The following is a 23,050-nucleotide window of genomic DNA, read 5'->3' as shown; positions in this document are numbered from 1 at the left end:
GTGAAAACGAAAGCAAAAGAAAGGGAGGGGCCGTTCTCCATGGAAACTATTACTGACCCTTTCCCATGAAGCCCTTCCTGTTTCCTGCGCAGCCTTGAAGGCACACATTTTACAAATGGATCAGTTTGCAGGTTTCTAAACCTGCAGGAGCTCTACAATTACATGATGCCTACACGCATGTTCTCCCCCTCCCCCGCTTCCGGATTTTTGGAGAGTGGGGGAGGAGGCTGCAAATTCAGGGGTCCCCTGCCAGGGCAGGGGGGCTGGGAAGCCTAAAAAGAACCCTGTTGCTGATCTCGAAATGCATTTTCATAATGACTAATCTGTACATTGGGGACCCCAGTGTAGTACCAGTGGGCAGCATGGCACCCACAGGCACCTTTCCTCTCACCTCCTGAAGTTTTTAAAGAAAATATGTAGGACTGGGTGTAGATTAACTGTGGTCTGGTTCATTATAGGTGCAGGTTTCCTTATTCAGAGATGTCTATTTTGACCTATATTCAAAGGACCAATGTTCTACCTTCTCTTGCTTCAAGATCAGCCCTAAGAAACACAAGACAAGGAATGCTCTATAGCCAGAACACTACACTTGATCTTAGCCAAAAGGTGAAGGAATTGTAATGCTCTATAGCAACGATCAGCATTTTTGTGGAGGGTAAAATGTTATGATGCACCCAAGATATAATCTGTCTTCAGAAGTTCATGATGCATGCAAGTGGCAATACGATCTTAAATTTATCGAAGAAAATTTACTTCAACTGACAAAGGCATAACTGTTTAGGATTGCACTTTATTCCAGGAGTGTTCTAGAATTGTAGAGAATTGCTTTGAAGACCAGCCTTACTTTATCATATGTTGCTTTGCTGCTCATTTTATTCAAGCTTCCTTAACTATAAGACTACAGCTTTGCGAAGAGTGCCAGAGAACAATATGAAAAATTATCTAACATGCACAACAACATGATTAAGTTATATGACAGTTTGGGAGACTACTTCTGTTTTGATTCCAAGGCTGTGTCTGTTGAGGAATTCTTCGGAGACCTGAGTGCATTCAGAACACTGTTCTTGGTGAGTAGAGAACCCTTCCCTTAAACTGTTCTGCTTTTAATTAAAATTATATTTTTAATTTTAATAATTCTGCATTATTATCTATGTCATATCATCTGATTTATAGTATATAGTGCTGGCCAGTAATGAGCGCAAGTCACTAATATACAATTTTATGTATCCAAGCAGAACTGATTGTTGAATTTAGTTTAATAGTCTATTTTTAAAGTAGATTTTAATTGTCATCACATGTTAGTATTTTTAGCATTATCAACCATTATGAACCTTTAGTGGTTTTTCCATCCCCACTTTACAGTTTTATGTGTTATTGTGTTTATGTTCACTGATTTCAGTGAGACTCACTTTACATGTTTATACTTTTTGATACATGAGTACAGGGTAAGATGTGCGGTTTTTATAAGTGTGGTTGAAATGTTCATGTACACATGCTTGGATGAAATGTGTACAAATGAATTGTGGATTATTGTGGAGGGGAGCTTATCAAGGTTTCTATTCTATCATGTAATTTTGGTTGGTTGGATGAAAATATATAAAGTATTGTGTTGATACCTCAACTTGAATGTCCCAGGCTAGCCTGATCTTGTCATATTTTGGCAGCTAAACAGGATTAGCCTTGGTTAAGAGAGCCAGTTTGGTGTAGTGGTTAAGTGTGCGAACTCTTATCTGGGAGAACCCAGTTTGATTCTCCACTCCTCCACTTGCAGCTGCTGGAATGGCCTTGGGTTAGCCATAGCTATTCAGGAGCTGTCCTTGAAAGGGCAGCTGCTGTGGGAGCCCTCTCAGTCCCACCCACCTCACAGGGTGTCTGTTGTGGAGGGAGAAGATATAGGAGCTTGTAAGCCGATCTGAGTCTCTGATTAAGAGAGATGGGCGGGATATAAATCTGCAATCTTCCTCCTCTTAATATGTGAATGGGAGAACACAAAGGAAGTCCAGAGTCACTACACAGAGGCAGGCAATGGCAAACCATTTCTGAATGTCTCTTGCTTTTAAAACCCTACGGGGTCGCCATAAATATATATGCTTTATATATTCACCAGAGCATGAATCCAGTACTACGACTCTGAATAGATCTCATGAATGTTGGACTGTCATACTCATTAGAGTGCATAAGAGAGAACACATGAGCAGCAACTTTGTTTCAGCCTTGCAGTACATGGATAGTATTCGGGTTCAGAAGGCAGAAACAGTGCTCCAAAAACATCGTGGTTTCCTGTTGCTCATGGATACTAATACTTTTTTAAAAAAAATATGTGGCAGTTTCTTCATAGCTCCTTGATACATGTGTATAAAATATCTAAGACAGAAAGGTTCCGTGTCTCTCTAAATTTGGTTCTTGCTGATGTCTCTCCCAGTGGCTGCCTGTAGGTTGTTGTAATTAACTGCATCATGGAGAATGGGGGAAGAAAAACATATGGTCCAGAATATGAAGCTTGCCTTCAGGGAGCATTCAAATCGCCTAGAATTATCAATACCACTCAGCCATTTGCCATACAGTTTGTTGTGTGCAGATCCATATCGCCAGTAGCAAGCCTTAATCTGTTGAGTAACTATCAGCAGTTTGTGTGCCAAGGCTGCAGACAGTTCTCAGAAGAGAAACTTTACTACCTGCAATTTATTTTATGGTAAATTCTTAACTACAGCTGTTTTTATTTTTAATGGGGTAAATCAGAGCAGCTTATTAAGGAGGTGGTGGCGGCTACAAGCATAGATAGCTTCAAAAGGGGGTTAGATAAAAATATGGAGCAGAGGTCCATCAGTGGCTATTAGCCACAGTATGTGTATATATGTGTTTGTGTGTATAATTTTTTTGGCCACTGTGTGACACAGAGTGTTGGACTGGATGGGCCATTGGCCTGATCCAACATGGCTTCTCTTATGTTCTTAAGATATACAAATCTGCTCTAACAGGAAATTGCTAATATGTTCACAGTAAAGAAGTGTCATACTTGTTTTCTGTGAGTTTATACAAAGGCAAAGAATGTGTCAGTCCAGCATGGGATGTTGGGGAGAGTTTGGCTACCTGGCTGGTGTACCAACCACCTAACACATTGGCCAGTGCTTTACTGTCCTTGGTGAAGGCTGTAGGAGGCTGGGCGCTAGAACGTCCTAGATTTTTAGTCCTATGGGACTTCAACATCCTTGCTGTTGACGTGAACTGCACTCAGGTGGCGAACCTAGTGTCATCCATGGTGACACTGGGACTCTTTCAATATGTAATGACTCCCACTCACCAGGCTGGACACACTGAATTTGATCTTTGCAGTGGGAGTTACAGTGGACCAAATTACTGCAGAGGCAGTGCCATGGTCAGACCACTATGATTTGAAGGACCATATGAATGTCCCACCTCGCCCCTGTTTAGGCGGTGAGCATATTTTACCTTACCCACTGAGCTAAATGGACCCCATGTTGTTCCAGATGGCTATATGTATATGGGATCCTTGGTCCCCTGGCGACTCATTAGATGAGCTAGCGGAGACTTGGCATAGTCGACTTTTTGCGGCTGTCGATGAGATCACTCCCCAGTGCTCTCTGCACCTCCACTCAAAGCTAGCATTGTGGTATAACCCAGTATTGTGGCTGATGAAATGGAGCCTTAGTCGGCTAGAGTGGCAGTGGCAGCATGCCTGTGACAAAGCGCCAAGAACATCTTATAAGTCGTTTATGAGAACCTATGAGATGGCAGTCATGGCCACTAAGAAAATATACATGGCCATGATTGTGTCCGTGAACTTACGCCCAGAACAATTATTTAGTACAATCCAGTCTCTTACTACCCTGTCACAAGACAGACTAAATGTTATAGAATTGGACATAGGCTGTGAGAATTTTGTGAGTTTTTTTGCATATAAGGTCTTGTCACTCTACCATGATCTCCCTGCCACAGTTGAAACAGTAAATGAGCTTGAGACTCTGTGCACATCTTCTAGTCAGGTTTTGGATCAATTCACTCCACTCAGCTTGCAGAAAGTTGACAGAGTCCTATCTACTGTACTCTCAACCACTTGCAGTTTGGACCTGTGCCAATCATGGCTGATTAAAGCTAGCTGGATGAAGTTGCGAGAGCCCTTAAGGGAAATTGCCAAGGGGCTGTTCTCTCCCCAGTGTTGTTTAACATCTACATGCGCCCCCATGCCCAGCTTGCCCGGAGATATGGACTGGGGTGCCATTAATATTCTGGGTGGGCCAGTCTAGCTGTGGCCTTTAAAATCTGGATCTGGTATTACAAGCCATGGCAGGATGGCTTGACTGGAATTGAATTCAACAAAAACGGAGGTCCTGTACCTAAGTCACAGCAGCCCGGGAGTGGAGATCCCACTACCGGCTTTCAATGAGATGCCACTTGCATTGGTGCCAAGGGTTAAAAAGCTTAGGGGTGTTCCTGGACCCCTCTTTAACAATGGAGGCCCAGGTAGCAGCCACTGCTAAATAAGACTTTTACCATCTCCCTCTGATAAGGTAGTTGATTCCCTTTCTCGAACCAGTGACTTGGTGACAGCGATCCATGTTACAGCCACCTTGTGATTGGATTACTGTAATGCCCTTTACATGGGGCTGCCTTTGTCTCAAATTCGGATGCTTCAACTGGTGCAGAATGCTGCTGCCAAGCTGCCACTGGAGCTCTCCCTGCGGGACCACATTCAACCTGTGCTGAAATAACTTCACTGGTTACCTGTTGCATACCAGGTTTGTTTCAAGGTGCTGGTTCTCATCTTTGAAGCCCTGTATGGCCAGGGACCTGCACAACTGTGGGACCACCTTTCTCCACATGTTCTCTAGAGAGTTCTACAGCTGGTTTCTCAAAATCCTCTATCAATCCCCAGCCCTAAGGAGACCAGGCTAACTACAACTAGAGCTGCCTTTTATATTGCAGCTCCATCCTGGTAGAATGAGCTTCCTGAAGATGTTTGAGCCCTCCAGGACCTTCTTCAATTCTGCAGGGCCTGTAAGATGGTGCTCCTCCACCAAGCTTTTGATTGTTGAGATCAGTGACTGCTACATTGAATAAATTGTACTGGCCACCTTGAAGCACAGACCTAGATCCTATTTTTCTCTAGATTATCTAGATGTAACAGTCATGAAGATATGAAGAAGATCTGATGTACTTTGCCACCATTAATGCATTAACATATTATTATAGTATTAACATAGCACCTGTATTAATATAGTTGTTTTATGTAATAGTTGTTTTAATGGTTTTATGTTATTGTTTTGCCTATTGCCCCTGTAAGCCACCCTGATTCTGCTTCAGTGGGGAGGGCGGGATATAAACCAAATAAATAAATAAATTGAAATTGAGTCACTAAAATAAAAGGTACTCAAAGGTACTTGATTCATGTGCTTAGCACATTTGGGAAAAAATATTTATTGGATTTTGGGTTGCTAGTTAGGATGTCTACAGATCACATGAAGCCTTCTTTCTGTATTGATAATATTCATTTGTAACTGATAGGTTTCATTGTAACCCATTCAAGGCATTGGGGTAAAGTCATAGAAAAAAATTGGTTTACCCATTTAAAGGTTTCCACAGACACCAAACTCCTGTTATGCTTTCTCCCCGATGAACTGCAGTACCCTGAAGTTGCTCTATTCCCTTCCCCTTGCCTTTTTTTTAAAGTTTGAAGTTTATCAAAAGAGTAAGTAGCATCATTCTGCCCCAAATAGACTTGGTGTGAAAATGAAAGTACTATGTATAATTGTATTGGGGTTTTTTTGCTGACCCCAACAAATATTAGAAAATGATTTTAGCACTGTTTCCATGTACAAACAGATGGACCAACACTCATCATCTAACTAACTAATCAATTTGAGGGAGTATTGTGGGAGGGGTTTTTATATTAATTAATTAATTAAATTGGGGGAATAGGTAGTGAGTCCGTAACTGGGAGACCAGAGTGGCCGGTGGGGTGCGAATTAACTGTAGGTTGGGAGAATCTGTGTGTGTGTGGGGGGGGTGAAGCTGTCCAGTACTAGTAAGATCATCCCGGGCACAGGCGCAGATGCTTGGCCTAGGGATTCCAGTGCTCTTGGGGAGGGGAAGGTATGACGGTGGGAATAGACAGAGGTGTAAGGGAAGGGGACGGAGACAATATGGTGCTCGGCCCCCTTCCAGTCTACTTCCCATCCCAACGGTGACAGGTAGTGGGGCCAAGAGGAATAGCCTGTCTCCATCATTGGTGTTATGCAACGCCAGGTCCGTAAATAATAAGACCATGACCCTCAGGGAGTTCCTGCTTCGGCAGGACGTGGACCTGGCCTGCGTGACCGAGACCCGGGTGCGAGATGGGGAGACAGTGGCACTTTCTCAGATGACCCCCCCCCAGGTTACTCGGTCTTTCAGCAATCATGGAATAGCGGGCGGGGGGGAGGAGTGGCATTATTCATACATGAGGGTTACTCCTTCCAGGCTCTCCCAGGCCCATAGATCGAGGGCATTGAATGTGCTGGTCTAGCGTGGGATGTCGGAGAGGGGTTGGCGATCTGGCTGGTGTACCATCCTCCTAACACACCGGCCAGCACCTTACCATCCCTGATGGAGGCTGTGGCGGGCTGGGCGTTGGAGTACCCAGGGCTTATGGTCCTGGGTGATTTCAACGTGCATGCCGACGACTCAGCCTCCTCTCAGGCGATGGACCTAGTGTCTTCCATGGCGACACTGGGACTCTCTCAATTTGTTACGACACCCACGCACCAGGCCGGGCACACGTTAGACCTGATCTTTGCGTCCGGGATTTCGGTGAACGATATCGCGGTAGAAGCGGTACCATGGTCGGATCACCTAGACCTCAAGGCCCGTGTGGGGATGCCACCCCAACCCTGTATGGGCGGAGAGCCTATTTTGGCTCGCCCCCAGAGCCTGATAGACCCGGAACGGTTCCAAATGGCACTGGGGGATCCCTGGCCCCCTGGCGATTCCCTCGATGACCTGGTGGGGGCCTGGCAAGGCCGGCTAACCAGGGCTATCGATGAGATCGCACCTCGACGTCCTCTGCGCCCTCGCAGGAGGCTGGCTCCATGGTATACCTTGGAGCTACGCCGGCTGAAACAGGGGCTCAGATGACTAGAGAGGCAGTGGCGGCATACTCGGGACGAAGCGACGAGAACATCTTATAGAACGTTTATGAAGTCTTATGAGATGGCAGTCAAGGCTGCAAAGAAAGACTACTTTGCAGCCAAGATTGCATCTGCAAATTCGCGCCCAGCACAATTATTTAGAATAATTGGAGATCTTACCACATTGCCTCAAGGCAAACCAAATGTTAGGGAATTAGAGATAGGATGTGAGGCTTTTGTGAAACACTTTGCAGATAAAATCACGTCGCTCCCCCAAGACCTGCCTATCACATTGGATGCAGTACGGGAACTTGAGGCTCCGCGCCTGTCTTCTAGTTTGGAGTTGGGTTGGTTCGACCCACTCAGCCTGGAGGAAGTCGACAGAATTCTCTCTGTTGCGTGCCCAACAACTTGCGATTTGGACCCTTGCCCCTCCTGGCTGATTAAATCACCATTAAACCTAATGGTGCTATATGCTTTTAAAAATCCTGGAGTCAATTTTTTTTTATTTATTTTTTTTGAAAAAATCCTGGAGTCAATTTGACCCCATTTACATTTATGTAAGGTTTTGATGTTTTCAATGACCGATATTTTGGGCCCCAATTCCAAATTTACTCTTCTTCATCCTGCATTGCTGAAGAAAATTCTTGAGAACTGATTTTTTTTTCTTAGTAGCTAATGCCATGATTGAGCTATCAGGTTTTCATTACTTTTTGATATAATATGGGGTCACTTTGACCCCTGTGTCAAGGCAGTATGACTGTTTTTCTCCCCATGGAAGGGAATAAAATCTTCAAGCAATCCTGAGAAGACTTCAGGAGGAGTAACCCTGATTGAGCAAACCTGTTTAAGGCTTCTCTTTGTGGATTTATTCTGGGTTAAAAAAACAAGCAAACATACACACAGAGACAGAGCCATATAGTCTTTCTCTCACACCATTGGAAATATTTGGACTGGATTTGTATCGGTGGCCATGGTGAGCCTCTTCAGAATATTATTCTAACGAGTGGAAATGTTAGGCTGATACTGAACTGAATTTGATTTTTGAATCTGGAAGAGTTGCACTGATAACGCCAGTCATCTCGGCCATGGAGTTTTGATGTGGATTACACTCCCCTAGCTGAAAAAAACTTATCTATTTAGTGGAGGAAGTACATGTATACTAATTTTTGTGTGTGAATATATTTCCTCTTTAAAGTGAATAGTTCATTTCAATCCTTAATGAACTGAAGTGAGACAAGTTTCCCTTCTTAATTGGGTACAGTTTTGTAACATTATACTAGCCATGTTGATACCTATCTGTCGTCTGGTCAAATGTTGTGCATGAGGTACAGTTCAAAAGTCAATGAATTAACTTGCATTAAATTTAATTGGGTATTAATTGGTACCCCTTTCTGCTTAAAATAAGGAACTCCGTGGTCATCTTGCCTAACTCCCTGCAAAAGCATCCAGGATCCCTGGCAAAACTGGCCTGGAGACAGATTGCTGCCTGATCCCAAAGTGGCAAACAGCTTTTCTCAGTGACTATTGGTCTAGATACTATGCTTTCTAATGATTTTTCACTTCCTCTTGTGAAATCAGAAAGATGCCCAAAATTTAGAACATGTGTTATGATAGAGAAGTTAATAATGCCTGCATAGGTCTTTTGGGGAAGAACATATAATATTACTCGTATAGGAATCGTTTGCCCATCTTCCAAACCTGAAATTTCCCTTGCATTTCTAAAAAAAGCACATTGCAAGGGGACAGTGCTCTGATTATACTATACTTCACCTTTCACTACATTTAATGAAATCCAGGATATTGAATGTTTTATTATTCCTTGGTGTAGGTTCAGAAATCTCTTGGAGAATGTAACCCTAATAATTATGTTTTACCTTTTTGATAATATATAAAAACGGCATGAAAAAAATAGTGAAAGAATCACCTTATAAATGGAGGGAAGGCGCAACAGAATTCTTGTACCTATATGTATTGATTTAGATACCAGGAAATTAGAAGGTGTCATTGCAGTAAGGTAATAACAGAATGCATTATTATTGCAGCTAAAATAAGAATTGAGAAGTGGGAACTGTATCATTTCACATATCTAAAAGTTCCTAAGTATCACCATCTGTTTGAACTGTTTATCTGCTGGAAAAGTAACACCACTAGAGTGATGATGTGAAACTTTTATGTTTTATTGAATTTCTTTTTGTTTTTACTAGAATGAACTAAAGTGGAAGAACACGATAGAATCAATATTTTATCAAAGATTTCAGGTTTTCACGGCTGGTAACATCATTAGGGTTTGTAGAATCTTTCGGGATCAAATGCCGTGTTCTACTGGAGAAAGTTTTCCTTCCAGACGTTTCGTTCTCAGCTGCGGAGAACATCCTCAGTGGCGTTGCAGCCAGAGCAGGCGCTCAGACCTTCTTGGCTGCTGTGTGATCATTTATTGAGTGATCAATGCACAGCAGCCAAGAAGGTCTGAGCGCCTGCTCCAGCTGCAACGCCACTGAGGATGTTCTCCGCAGCTGAGAACGAAACGTCTGGAAGGAAAACTTTCTCCAGTAGAACACGGCACTTGATCCCGAAAGATTCTACAAACCCTAATCAATATTTTGTCCATTTTTGGTGAGAATTAACAGTCTCTGAGCCAGATCAGGCGTTCATTACACTTTCTCCACCAATTGTGCCCTCAATTACACAAGTAGGCCTTCAGGTTCAACTTTTTTGTAGTTATTAACCAGGTAGTAACTTTAGCTTGATGTTCTCTAGGCATTGGTCCAGATGACTGGTATGAGATCCATTTATAACCTGCGAAAGGGCAAAATTAACAGCTGTCTCTATGGGCCTCCTCCATTATGGCCCCCACATTATGGAACGGTGTGCCTGAGAAGGTCAGGAAGGCTCTCACTCTCCTGGCTTTCTGCAAAATATGCGGAACTGAATTATAAAAAAAGGACTTTTCTATTCAGGCAACAGATTCACACCTGTTTCACAAAGTTACTTGGATAAATTATTAGGATCTGTGGTCTATACGATTATGTATAGCTTGCTGAACCTAGGATCCTACTATGTAATTTTTGCATCATCGTGATGATGGTGAGCAGGCTTATTGCCCTATCATCTTCTGTCCTGCTTCTTCCACACGTGTTAATACTTAAGCTTTGTCTTAGTTCTGTTTTTAAAGTTCTGATTGGTTCTACAACTCTAATTTCAATTGGATCGTTTATTGAATGTCTCATCCCGTCAGTTGTATGGATTCACTGGTGTTATAATCCACCTTAAATCCAAGCGAGAAAGGCAGACTATAAATAATGTAAATCAATAAAATTAAGGTTATTATCATGTTATCTGTAAGCATCAAGAAAAAAAATCTGACTTCTTTCCCAGCGGAATGTTCCAGGTTTTCAAAAGTTATTATGATGAATGAAGCGGCTTATAGTTTGTTTCTTTTAACATATATATCCTGAACAATCAAGTTAGAAGAAAAACTAACTTCTGTTTCTTTGATCAAAGCATTATCAGTGACTTCAAAATGAGAAAAATTCCTTTGGGTCTTGCAGGTCCTCTTCACATATGATTTTCCAGCAAAATGTTCCCTATAAATAAGTTATTATCACATTATCTGTAAGCATCAAGAAAAAAGGACGTTACAAAGAAAGCTGTGTGGATGGTAGAGGCTTTGACCTTTTCCAGTTGCTTTGTAAGCTACTACAGGTATTGATTAGTATACCATCAAACTGGCTTCCTTCCTTCAGGACCGAAAGACTTACTGCTTTGGAAAAGGGCACACTCTTCTCTGAACCTGACTTGTTTGTTTTCTTGCTTCTCCCCCTTCTTGTTGTTTTGCAGTCTTGTCTTTAAATTGCTGTTTCTCATATCCATTTCTCAGCTAAGCACCAAATAGCTAATTATGTATCTTACTCAGATTTTATTACCACAGGCTGGTGCCCTGAGTTGTGCTCAGGTGGTGACGCATATGTTGAAAAAGGACACTGTTCTTCAAGAACATGGTGTCATTTGTGTTACTGCAGTAAGTCAAATACATCCAATCAGAAAATATTTCATTGTTATTTTTACTTTTCTTGACCAGATTTATCATCCTGTGTTTCAGTAGAATGTGATTAAGAAACAAAAAGCCACTTTGCACCCCAAAGTTCGGCATTCAGTAAACATTTAAGCAGAAATATCTACTTTATCCATGGCAGTACAGACAGATGGGCTTCTGTGAAACATGTTCAAAAACTGGGCTGCTGTTTTATGTCAGCAACAGACATTGACTGCAAGTCAGTCGACATATGGAGGATTTGCTTTAGGGTTGTTGTGCAGGGATAAAGTTGGGCACTTTGTGCAACTGAAGAATAGAATTGTAACATGTTTATGGGGTTTTTTTAACCCAATTCAGTACAGCAGGATTGTTTGAGTTATAATGCGACATCACAAAATACTAATTCATGGATTCTCTACTTCATAGTGTAGCAATCTAATTGTAGAATTTTGTATTGACCTTATGGTATGCACCTTCTTTTGTTTATCTCACTGCATTCTCCTTGGAGTTCTCTGAAAGCTCTCGTTGTTATTCCTAAAATCACTTCTCTTCTGTGGGGAATCTCCTATATCATTGGTTTGTTTCTGCAGATGTCATGGCCTTGTTCTCTGCATAGTGTTGCCCACTTCATATGTCTTGAATGTGAATTTCTTTGCCTCGTCCTTTTGTGAAGGACAAGTATGAACATACTCTCAGAGCAAAATCACCATTCCACATTAAAACAGAACATGTTGTGGTGGCTACTCTGACCCCCTGTGGAGAAGGTTTGGAATATTTATGGACAATTTACAGCTTTGGTGGAAAATATACTAAGGGCATTTCCAAAGGTTTCTGCTGTGCAACCCTTAATTTCATTTCAAGAGGACATACGTAATAATTCTATGTGAGCCCTGATAAAATGGGTGGATGTGGACACCAACTATGCTCAGTATTAGTAGCAGAAGATTTGGACAATAGTCTTTAAGTTTAAAGTATTTCGTGCTTGCTCTCACTTTATGTTGGATAAAATACTATCAGCTTATTATTGTCAGATATGAACCTGATAAAAGACAAATAGATCAAAACCAATACCCCCTCTAAGATGTGGAGTCTTGTGGGCAAAATGCTACTTTATGAGCTGCTGCTATTAAAGTTGTGAGGTACTACATAAATTTGCTTGCTCTTGGGATGATTTTTCCTGAGCTAAGACAAAAATGTGTGAACTGGAGGCTAAAAAACTATGAGCTAGCTCACGCTAACTCAACTTAGAGGGAACCATTGATCAAAACCCTCTTTTAAAAAGCCATAATCCTTTCTGTAACCAACTTTGCACTTATCTGAGATAAAAGCAGTGCAGCGTTATCAACAGCATTCTAAGCACTGTAACAACGGTGAGGATGGATGGATGTGCAGTTCACAAATATATGCATACTGGGTCTCTCTAACCTACCCATTGTGACAGCTTAGAGTAGAGGTCCTTGACCTTTTTGAGCCTGTGGGCATCTCTGGAATTCTGACACAGTGTGGTGAGTGCAGTCATAAAATGGCAGCCACAGCTTACTTTCAATCATACAGTCAAGAGCCTTGTGCTGTGTTGACAGCTGCTGCCAAAACGACTTTCTAAAAAATCTGCAGCGCCAATCAAATCCACAGTGGCCAATCTGAAACCTTGCTGGAGAAAAGCCCTACCTGGCCCCACCCAGTTTCTAAAAACATTTGGGCATCAAGAAAGGAGTCAACGGACACCCTGTTCTGTGCCCAGAAGATGGCAAAAAATCTCCAGGATGTCTGGCCGAACTGGCTTGGATAAAAATTGCTGCCTGACCCCAAAGTAGTGATCAGCATTTCTCTGGACATGTAAGAAATGGCCATGGGAACTAAGCACTGATGTAACACATCTTCTTCGTGGTCTCTGTGCTTCACACTCATGGGATATAGTGCCTGCGTCGATCCCCCAAATTGGTTCCTAAAAAGCCCGGGATTTTTCGCGCTCGGCACCAGTGGGCATGCGCGGGTGTCCCAGTACACATGCTCACTGGAGCCAGCGTGAGGATCTCACCAGTTCCTTTTTGACCGCTGCATTGATAGGATCTCTTTTTGACTCGTCCGGTTGGTGCCTGGTAATCCTTTGGATTTTTTCCGTTATTCGCCCATTTGTTGTTTTCCTAGTTAGTAGTTCTTGTTATAGTTAGTTGTTGTTGTTGGGGGAAAAAAGGGTTTGTGTTGGACTTTGCCCTTTGGGGCTTTATTTCCCCCCCATTCCCTCAGAAGCTTTTCTGTGTGGGTTCCGGTGCCTATGGAAAGGCGTTGGGGGTTTCTTAAACGTTGCCTCAAGTGTGGTAGCAAGATTGCACCCCCTGAAAGTCACTCCCTCTGCTTATTGCGTCTGGGCAAGAGACACCAAGTTGACTTGTGCCCGCATTGCTCGAGTTTCTCGAAACAAACCTGCAAAAACCGGGCGGCAAGGCTATCGGCAGCATTTGTAGAGTCAGCTCTTTGTCTGCTGAAAATGGCAACGGGCCCATCGGTATCGATGGGGGAAGCTACCCAGGACCCGACAGCTACATTGGCCGATCCATCATCGCTGGTGCAGGCAAGCATGCCGACTGAGCGAGGCCGACTCACAAAACGACCCTTTGAAGGGTTAGTGGTAATTCTGGCCAAGAAACGTTGGGACGATTCGGGGACCCAATCATCCCTCCCGAAGAAGTCTAAATTGAAGGAGAAGCAGAAGAACAGACTTTCCTGCACTCCTTCTCAGGATGCTTTGTTGGAGTCGATGTCAGCTCAAGCTGCTCCACCCTGGAAGATTCTGGCGTCTCCACATCCACAGAGTCCTTCAGTGTCGAGAAGCAGAGGCTCGCAGCTGATCCATCTGTTGGGGTCTGAGCAGGAGATAGACCTGACTCAGTGCATCCATTCATCCAGGTCGGGGTCGCGTCATCAGAGCGACAGTGGTTCGGTAGCGGACGTTGAGGCTTCGGCACTGAACGAACCCTTGGCACCACTTCCGCCGACTATGGGACAAAGAGAGCTTGAGCCAACTGCTGTGGTTCGACGCTTCCCGCCACCTCCATTGTGGGATCAACGTCAGTGGACTTGTTCCTATGGATATTCGTACCCATCGCCATACCAGTGGTACCCTCCATATGACTTTCCAGAATGGGATCAGCGGTCGGAAGTGGTGGGCTCTTTCCGTCATAGCAGAAGGATACAAGATAGATTTTGTTCAGGTTCTGACTCAGTCGGTGGTGATCTCCACATCTCCCCCCCCCGTTGGAGGAAGTTTGCAACCTCTTGCAGAAACAAGCCATAGAACCAGTCCCTGCAGAGGCCAGGACGGGGGGATTCTATTCTCGTTATTTCCTGGTCTCCAAATGGGATGGGGGATTGAGACCAATTATGGATCTTCGAAATGTGAACAAGTTTATCGGGTACCAGAAATTCAGGATGTCTACATTGCAAACAATCCTTCCCCTCATCAACCAAGGGGATTGGATGGCAATCCTGGATCTGAAAGATGCCTACTTCCATGTCAGTATCCATTTGGCTTACAGGCGTTTCCTCAGGTTTGTGGTAGGCTCCAACCATTTCCAGTTCAAAGCCCTTCCATTTGGCCTGTGTACTGCACCACGGGTGTTTACCAAGATGATGAGTGTGATAGCTGCACATCTTCGGCTGCAAGGCATAGTCGTTTTTCCATATATAGACAACTGGCTTTTTGTGGCGGATTCTTAAGGACGTCTATCCGGCCACATTGCAACCACCCTTCGTCTTCTTCATACCTTAGATCTGCAGGTCAACATGAAGAAGTCCCATCTGATACCATCAAGGACTGTTCAGTTTATCGGGGCCTTGCTGGACACAACACTTCATTGTGCTTTTCTGCCTCAGCAAAGAACGTCGGACATCATCGCCCTCATTCATCTTTTGCAAAGCTGGAAATGGGCTACAGCGCAGCAGCTGCAGCAGATGCTGGGGTTGATGGTGGTGACTACCAGTGTGCTTCTTTTCGCAAAACTACACATGAAAGGCCTTCAACTTCAGTTCCTCAGAAAGTTTCGGCCATTACGAAACTCGCCTCGAAAGAGGTTCATGCTTCCATCCTCGATCCTTTGGGCCCTGGAATGGTGGAAATCCAAAGACAACATCTGTCAGGGAGCTCCCTTCCATCTGCCTATAACGACAGTCACGATCACCACAGATGTGTCTTTATGGGGCTAGGGTGCTCATATGGATACTCTGTGTGTGGGGGGGGGGGGTTTGTGGCCTCCACAGCTGACTCGGTGCCACATAAACTATCTTGAACTGTTGGCAATTCACTTTGCCCTTCAGTCCTTCCATCTCTTGGTGGCGTGGAAGGCTGTGGCCCTGTTGACGGACAATACTACAGCCCTTTGTTATGTCAACAGGCAGGGAGGGAGAGTTTCCCAACGTCTCTGTGCATTATCAATAGAACTGTGGCAGGAGTGTCTGGTGCACAGCATCTATGTGAAGGCTGCACATCTTCCAGGAATACTCAATCTCCAGGCAGATTCGTTGAGCAGAGGAGCAGTGTCTCCACATGAGTGGGAGATGCAGTGGTGCTTCCTTCAACCTGTGTTCCAGCTTTGGGGGTACCCTCAGGTGGACGTCTTTGCTACAGCCCTGAATCGGAAGTGTCCTCTGTTCTGCACCAGGGGAGGAACAGATCCAGCATCCTTGGGAGACGGTCTAATGTTCCCATGGATGGGTTGGTTTCTGTATCTATTTTCGCCTCCTCTGTTGCTGACAAAAGTGGTCAACAAAATAATGAAGGAAAAGCCGAGGTGCATACTAATCATGCCGTGGTGGCCTCGGCAGAACTGGTTTCCGTTTTTGCTTCGTCTAGCGAAGGGAGTCTTTTATCAGTTCCCGGCAGAACCGGATCTTCTTTCAGCTCAGGAGGGGCAGGTGTTTCATCACAACGTATCTCATCTGAAGCTGACGGCATGGCTCATCGACCCTGTGAATTCTCAAGCAGAGTCCAGCACGTCTTCCTAAATAGTAGAAAGTTATCTACCTGTGTTTCCTATCTCAGGAAATGGAGGAAATTTCTTTGGTTTTTGGCTGATCCTTCAGTCTCACCCCAGCGGGTGGGCCTACCGGTGATTATTGACTTTCTGTTGTCCTTGGTGGACGCTGGACTTTCCTTTGCTTCTGTTAAAGTTTATTTATTAGCAATATCATCATACCATGATCCTGTTGAGGGGCATTCAGTGTTTGCTCACCTTCATTCAAAGCAATTCATGAAGGGATTGGTCAGATTGCATCACCTCCATCTACATCACCTCCACAGTTGTGGGATCTGCCGTTAGTGTTGGACAGGTTGACTCGGCGTCCCTTTGAACCAATGGCAACCTGTTCCCTATAGCTTCTATCCTGGAAGACTGCATTTTTTGTGGCAATCACGTCAGTACACCGTGTAGGGGAGCTCATGGCGATGCGTTGTGACCACCCTTATTTCGTTTTTCGTGAGTCTGGAGTGTCGTTGGTTCCTGATGTTTCGTTTCTTCCTAAGGTAGTTTTCCAATTTCACCTTAAGTTGGAGGTTTGGTTACCCACATTTTATCCTACCCCTTCCTCGGATGAGGAACGTCAGTGGCACGTTTTGGATGTCAAGCGTGCGTTATTTATTTGAATCGTTCTAAGAGTTTTCAACAGGATGAGCATCTTTTTGTTTCTTATGCTGCTCCTCGGCTGCGTTCAAGAATTTCGTCTCAGCGGCTTTCAAGGTGCCTTACTTTGACTATTAAACTGTGCTACTTGTTGGTGAAGAAGTCGTTGCCTGGACCCATTCGTGGACACTCTACTACTGCGATGGCGACGTTGGTGGCGTTCCTGAAGGGTGTCTCCTTGACGGATGTTTGTAAGGCTGCCACTTGGTCCTCTCCTCATGCTTTCATGAAGCATTATGCTCTGGATGTGCATGCCCAGCAGAGGACTCATATGGGAGCTGCGGTGCTGCAAGCTGTTTCTTCTGGTTGACCGTCTTCCCACCTCCAGGTAGGTCTGGCTTGCTAATCTCCCATGAGTGTGAAGCACAAAGACCACGAAGAAGATAGACAGGTTGCTTACCTGTAACTGTAGATCTTCGAGTGGTCATCTGTGCATTCACACTACCTGCCCTCCTTCCCCACTGCTGATGGTCTCCCTATGTTAGGGGCTTCCAGCGGTCAAGAAGGAACTGGCAGGATCCTCGTGCTGGCTCCTGTGAGCATGCATACTGGGATGCCTGGGCATGCCCATTGGTGCTGGGCATGAAAAATCCCGGGCTTTTTAGGTACCAATTCGGGGGATCGGCGCAGGCGCTATATCCCTTGAGTGTGAATGCACAGATGACCCCTCGAAGATCTACAGTTACAGGTAATCAACCTGTCTTTCCTGCCCTTCTTCCCATGATCTGCCTAAGTTCAGTATTTCTAATTATCTAATCAATATTTCTAATTATCAACATTCCCCCCCTCCTCTATGGATGCCAATGTGGTGTAGTGTGGCAGACTCTAATCTGAATAACCAGATTTGATTCCCCACTCCTCCACATGAAGTCCACTGTGTAACCTTGGGCCATTCACAATTGTCTCAGAACTCTCTCAGCCCCACCTAACTCACAAGGTGCCAGTTGGGAGAGGGAGGGAATGTGATTGTAAGCCATCGAGACTCTTCCTCCTTTTTCTTTCCATAGACTGGAGCCAAGAACATACACAAGTGATTTTTCTACAAATCTGAGAAATGCACCAGGTTGCAGAGAATTCTGAAATCTTAAAAAATACATTGGGGGATTAAAACTCTCCAAAGCGATAGAAGTGTTTCCTATAGCTTCAAGAAACAGATGTCCTTAGTGACCATTGCTAGACTACCATAACATTCAACCCTTGGCTTTTGTTAGTAAAAGTCAGGGAGTGGGAACAGGGCCCTTTCCAGTGATATTTTGGCCTTGGATGGAGGACTTATCAGGGCAGGATCCAGCAGCAGCCACTGGTTGACTTGCTGCCATGTGACATGCATGACTCAGCCAGGCCCCTCAGCTTGCAACTGCTCAACAGCAACTATCCCATTATAGCCATTGTGGTGTAGTGGGTAAAGTTTCAGATTAGGGTCTGAGATACCCAAGTTCAAATCTCTGATTTTCTGTGGAAGTTCACATTGTAACTCTAGGCCAGTCATAATTCTCAGTTTAACATACCTCACAAAGCTGGTGTGAGGATAAAATGCAGGAGGGGAGAATGATGTAAGTTGCTTTGTTTCCCCATTGTAGACAAAGGTGGGGTATATATGAAGTAAAATAATAAAATATAGCTGTAGATGGTTGGTGGGTGGGAAAGAGAGACTAAAGCAGGGAAACAGAGAAAAGGAGGCTGTCAGGAGAAGGGAAAGATGAAATTGTGTGTTGTGGGGGGAAGATTAGAGAGAAAGGTACCCACCACAAATCCTTGTAGGTTTCCCACCATGCAACAGGGCCCAGCAACTGGGGCCATGCAGTGTGGCCAGTGTGTTCCCAGGGAGAGGCTGTCAGGTGGAGGGAAGAAGGGAAAGCTAGATGTGGGAAAGAGGGCTGATAGGTTGCCCAGTGGTGGGAAGGAAGTGGGGGAGGGGGAGGAGAGCTATAATGGCTTCCAGTGAGAGGAGGGAAAAAAGCAATAGTAGAGGAGGGGCAAAGGAAATACCCCCCTCACATGTGGGTCCCCTGCTTTTTAAAATCTCCATGCTGCATCACAGGATGCCCACACTACTATTTTTATAGTTCTCCGAGGGATTGGTATCTCTGCTCCTTAAATGCTGCATCAACACCTACAGTCCTTTGATCTATATGTAGCAGCACTACTTATATAGGCATTCTGCACCACACAAAACTGTCAAGCTGAACACCCTAGCTATCTAGGTGTACACCCCTAGCATCCTTCTGCAATACACAGGAGTTCTGAGTTGTTGATACAGGTATTCCCAGGCATAGCAGTCAGCATAGAAGGGCTGCCCTGTGTAAGTAAAGTGAGTGAAGAAAAGCTAAAGAATAGGCCTCCTGTGAGTCCCAAGGAAATAATTGATCTAATCTCTGAATTGAAGACTGGCAAGGCCCCTGGTTTAGATGGGATTCCAGCTGAACTCTTTAAGAAGTATGTGGACAGGTGGGCCATTCCACTGGCAAACCTATTTACTCTTATCGATCAGAACGGAAACATCCAGGAAACATCCTGTTTTTTTCAAAGAGCTGGCACCTATGTAAATGGTGCATTGGTACAGAAGAAATTGAACAGGTGAAGGCTTACAAAGTATTTTGGAATTACCTTTAACTACAACCTTAGATGGCCAACGCATCATAATAGAGCTATAAGCCTAGTAAGATGTTCTCTGGCGCAAATTAAAAAGTTCTGTTTCTTAGGAGATAACCAGTTCATTCCAGCAACTCTGAAAATTTACAGATGTGAAAATTGTCCCTCAATTGCTATATGGAATACCTTTGTGGATTGGAGCCTTTAGTCCCTGCGTGGAGAATGTGCAATCGTTCTGCTGTCAGATTTTAGGTGCTCCCAAATGTGTCCCCTACTCATCCATTTGTGCAGAGCTAGGTTTACACCTTCTAGAAACCAGAGCCTGGATTATGGTTTTTAAGTTCTGGTTAAAAATTGATTTCAGAACGGATTCAGGAAGTTTATTATGCTACCTGATGAAAGACAGGCATAGCATTACTTGGCTTCTACATTTGCCCACAACTACAAAAACTTGGTATTGAGGTGGACGCTCTTTTCTTATGTGACAAATTATATATCTTAAGAACAATCCGACTAAGGCTTATGGATCACGAATACCAAAAAGTGTTCCCTTCACATCCCCCTGTTTGCTCTGCAGCCAATCTAGGTATACCCCAAAGACATGGGAAGATACCCCATTATTTTTTTTACTTCAGACTCCCCATTCCATTGTCGGACTTTTACTTTGGCACGTTTAAATGCCTTCCCATCAACAGTTCTCTATGGTAGGTTTAGACAGATACCTCTCCAAAATAGATTATGCCCATGTGAATTAGGAGTCCTTGATTCTATATCCCTTATTATTTTAGAATGTCCTCTCCTGGCCTCACAACATAGACAATTTTTAGCTGAATATCTCCAACACAATGTATTTACTAAAAGGAAAATTCTATCCTACCTTTTAGAAGACGTTAATCCCCACATTACTACATGTGTTGCAAACTTCTTAGTAGAAGCCTATAAAATTAAATCTAGGCATACTACTGTATTTTATTTGCTGGGTGTCTACTTTTAATTGGTATTATTGGCTGCTATTTCAATTGATTGTTTATGTATTGTTCTTATTATATTTCAGGCCTTTGTACGTACTTTTGATTGTGAATCATTATTGCTCTTATGCCAATAAAGGTCTGAACAATTGAACTATAGAATAGGCAGTGATTAGACAAAGTGAGTTTTAGCTTCTGGAAATGTTTTGTTAAACATAATGGTCTTGAGAAGGAGTATAAATTGGAGACAGCAGTATAATCAAGGACAGAGAGAGACCTTTTAATGGAAGTATTTTTGAAATACCAGTTCCACATGGGTATGCCATATGGTTGGTTCCTCATTTTTTTACCTTCATCACAGGTTTTCATAGGTGTTGTTGAAGAGAAGAGAACAGGAGAGAACTATGCCTTACTTCCCACACAAAGCCTTTAATAAGTGAGGAGACATTTATTGAACAAACGTAGAAGGAAATATTTAAGTAAAAACAAACAAGCGCAGACGTTCACCCATTAAGCTGTGTGTCTGCATTTATGGCTTGGGTATACAGCACTGAATCCACTTGCCTTTGCGTTTCCATCTTCTCAGCTTGGGACATTTGCATATTGATACTTGTTTTAGATGAGATGGCAAACTTTAAGGCAGTGCCAGGTGGTCTTGATTGATGCATGAATGTATGAAGTTTATAAAGACAGTTGAAAGCAGTTATTAGATTGGTCCAAACCATTTTGATGCATCAGATTTTAATTTATACTCAATAACAGAGGATTGAAAGTTTCAGAGAACTGACACGACAGGAAGGTTACCAGTCTAGGGGAAGTAGGCATATATGATAAAGATAAAAATAGAATGATCAAAGTTGTGAGACTCATCAAATTGACCCATTGGGGATATCAGTTCAGAAATATTTCCTTTATGACTGAAAAACAACAGCAACAACAAAGCTAACAATCCAATTTTTAAAGCTTCCTAAATCCTTTGTTTGTAAAGCTTTTCTTGGTTGCCAAAATTAATTTAAAAATTTCTTCAGTGGCAGTTCTCAAAACAAACAAAAAAAAGAATCAGGAGGACAGCAGCATCTTTTTTTAAAAAAAAATCAGCATAGATGGCATCCAAAGATAAATGGAAGACAGCATGATCCCTCTGTTTGCATAGTGTGATTCCCTTGCCCCTTCACAGTCATGAAAGTGGTATTTGTATACACACACACACAATAGGAAGAGCATAATTGTATTGTAGGACAGGAAACATTCCTCAGGAATGTAAAAGTTATTAGAGTCAATGGACCACTGCTAGTGTAGTGAATCAGTCATGTTGTTGTGTGGTAGGAATCCATACTTATTGACAAGGAATTCCTGGTATGCATGCTAATTTTATCAGCCGCGAAGAGCCAGAAGGAGAGTTTCCATTGTCCAGGAACACCAAAACCACATGGAGAGTACTTGAATTGGACAGTTGCTCACCACGTCCAGTAGCTTAAAGACTGTCAAGCGACTATGAAGTGCTGCTATGAAGTGCTGCAGCTATTTTTTTCCCTTTCTTTTGAGGTGTATCATTCTGTTCAGTTGGACAAACAAATACAGGGTTTTTTTAAAAAAAATCAATGACTAGTATTTCATGGTCCCTGGGAACAATACAAAGTTGGTACAGAACATGCAGGAATTTTGTGTGTGTAGTTCAGGAGCTGACTAAGAATATAGGCTGCACAATTTCCATTCATTTCAGCACAAGAGCCTGAGTAGAAGTTTCTAGGAGTTGTGTCTCAAATCATTATACTATTGTAATTGACACTCAAAGCCTCATAGTTGCATGCACTTTTGATGAGGCCAAGCCACCATAAGATAGCATTTTCCCAGCCATTTAAACATGACGTCTTTTCTCTTAATGGGCCCCATATGGTAAAAACTGGTTTGTGTGCTTGAGAAAATTAGTTTTGGATTTATTCAAAAACACATAATATAATAACCACACATGTCTCAAATGTATCTTATGAATAGCATTGGTGTCCTGATAATTCACTGGTATTTTGAACAAACATTGCTGTAATTAATTTGTATCAATATTATACTTTCTGTTCTGTTTTCTCTTGAGTCTCTTTCAGTTTCACTGCAGGAAAGTTTCTTTTTCACATCACATCACATGAGGATTCGAGTAATTTCTCTGGTTACCATTTTATGTCCTGAATAGACTCATGTGGAACATCGGGTACTGGTATACATTGCTGGATAAAACTTATGTGTTCCATGCAATGTATTTGAAGCTGCAGACAGGTCTTTCTAAAGATGCTACAGAAGTTGTCTCTGAAGCATCTGTGTTGAAGTCACCAGAGAGGATGATAGCTGTTACTTTTGATCATTATGTGTCTTTGGGCTAAGTTTTAAAAAGAAGCTGATAAACATGGAATACTAATCCTTTCATCCATATGAGCTGTTGATCTGGCATGATGTTGGCATGAATGATAACTCCTAGAGAGAGCTTTTTTTGTCGTTGCTACCACCATTATTTTAAATAAATAATATTGAATAACAGCAAACTAAACTACCTGTTAAGTGATATTCCATCAAAATTGTTATAATGAATCATCTAAAATTTCTGGAATAGTTTTTACTCAGCAAATGTTACATTTAGTGGGAAGTTACTACAACCATTAATTTCTA

General features: G+C 43.1%; 1 protein-coding gene across 1 annotated transcript in view; it reads left to right on the top strand.

The window, feature by feature from the left end:
• The window catches only part of DIAPH2 (diaphanous related formin 2), a 446,439-nt gene that overhangs the window by 288,323 nt on the left and 135,066 nt on the right, over positions 1-23,050 (top strand). Inside the window, exon 25 of the mRNA XM_060249401.1 lies at positions 900-1,067. Within this exon, the coding sequence (XP_060105384.1) occupies positions 900-1,067 (168 nt within the window). The remainder of the gene's footprint in view (positions 1-899; positions 1,068-23,050) is intronic.

This window comes from Heteronotia binoei, chromosome 11, assembly GCF_032191835.1.
Source record: "Heteronotia binoei isolate CCM8104 ecotype False Entrance Well chromosome 11, APGP_CSIRO_Hbin_v1, whole genome shotgun sequence".
Taxonomy (NCBI): domain Eukaryota; kingdom Metazoa; phylum Chordata; class Lepidosauria; order Squamata; family Gekkonidae; genus Heteronotia; species Heteronotia binoei.
Note: the sequence above shows the minus strand (reverse complement) of the source record. Positions and strands in the feature narration are given on the sequence as shown.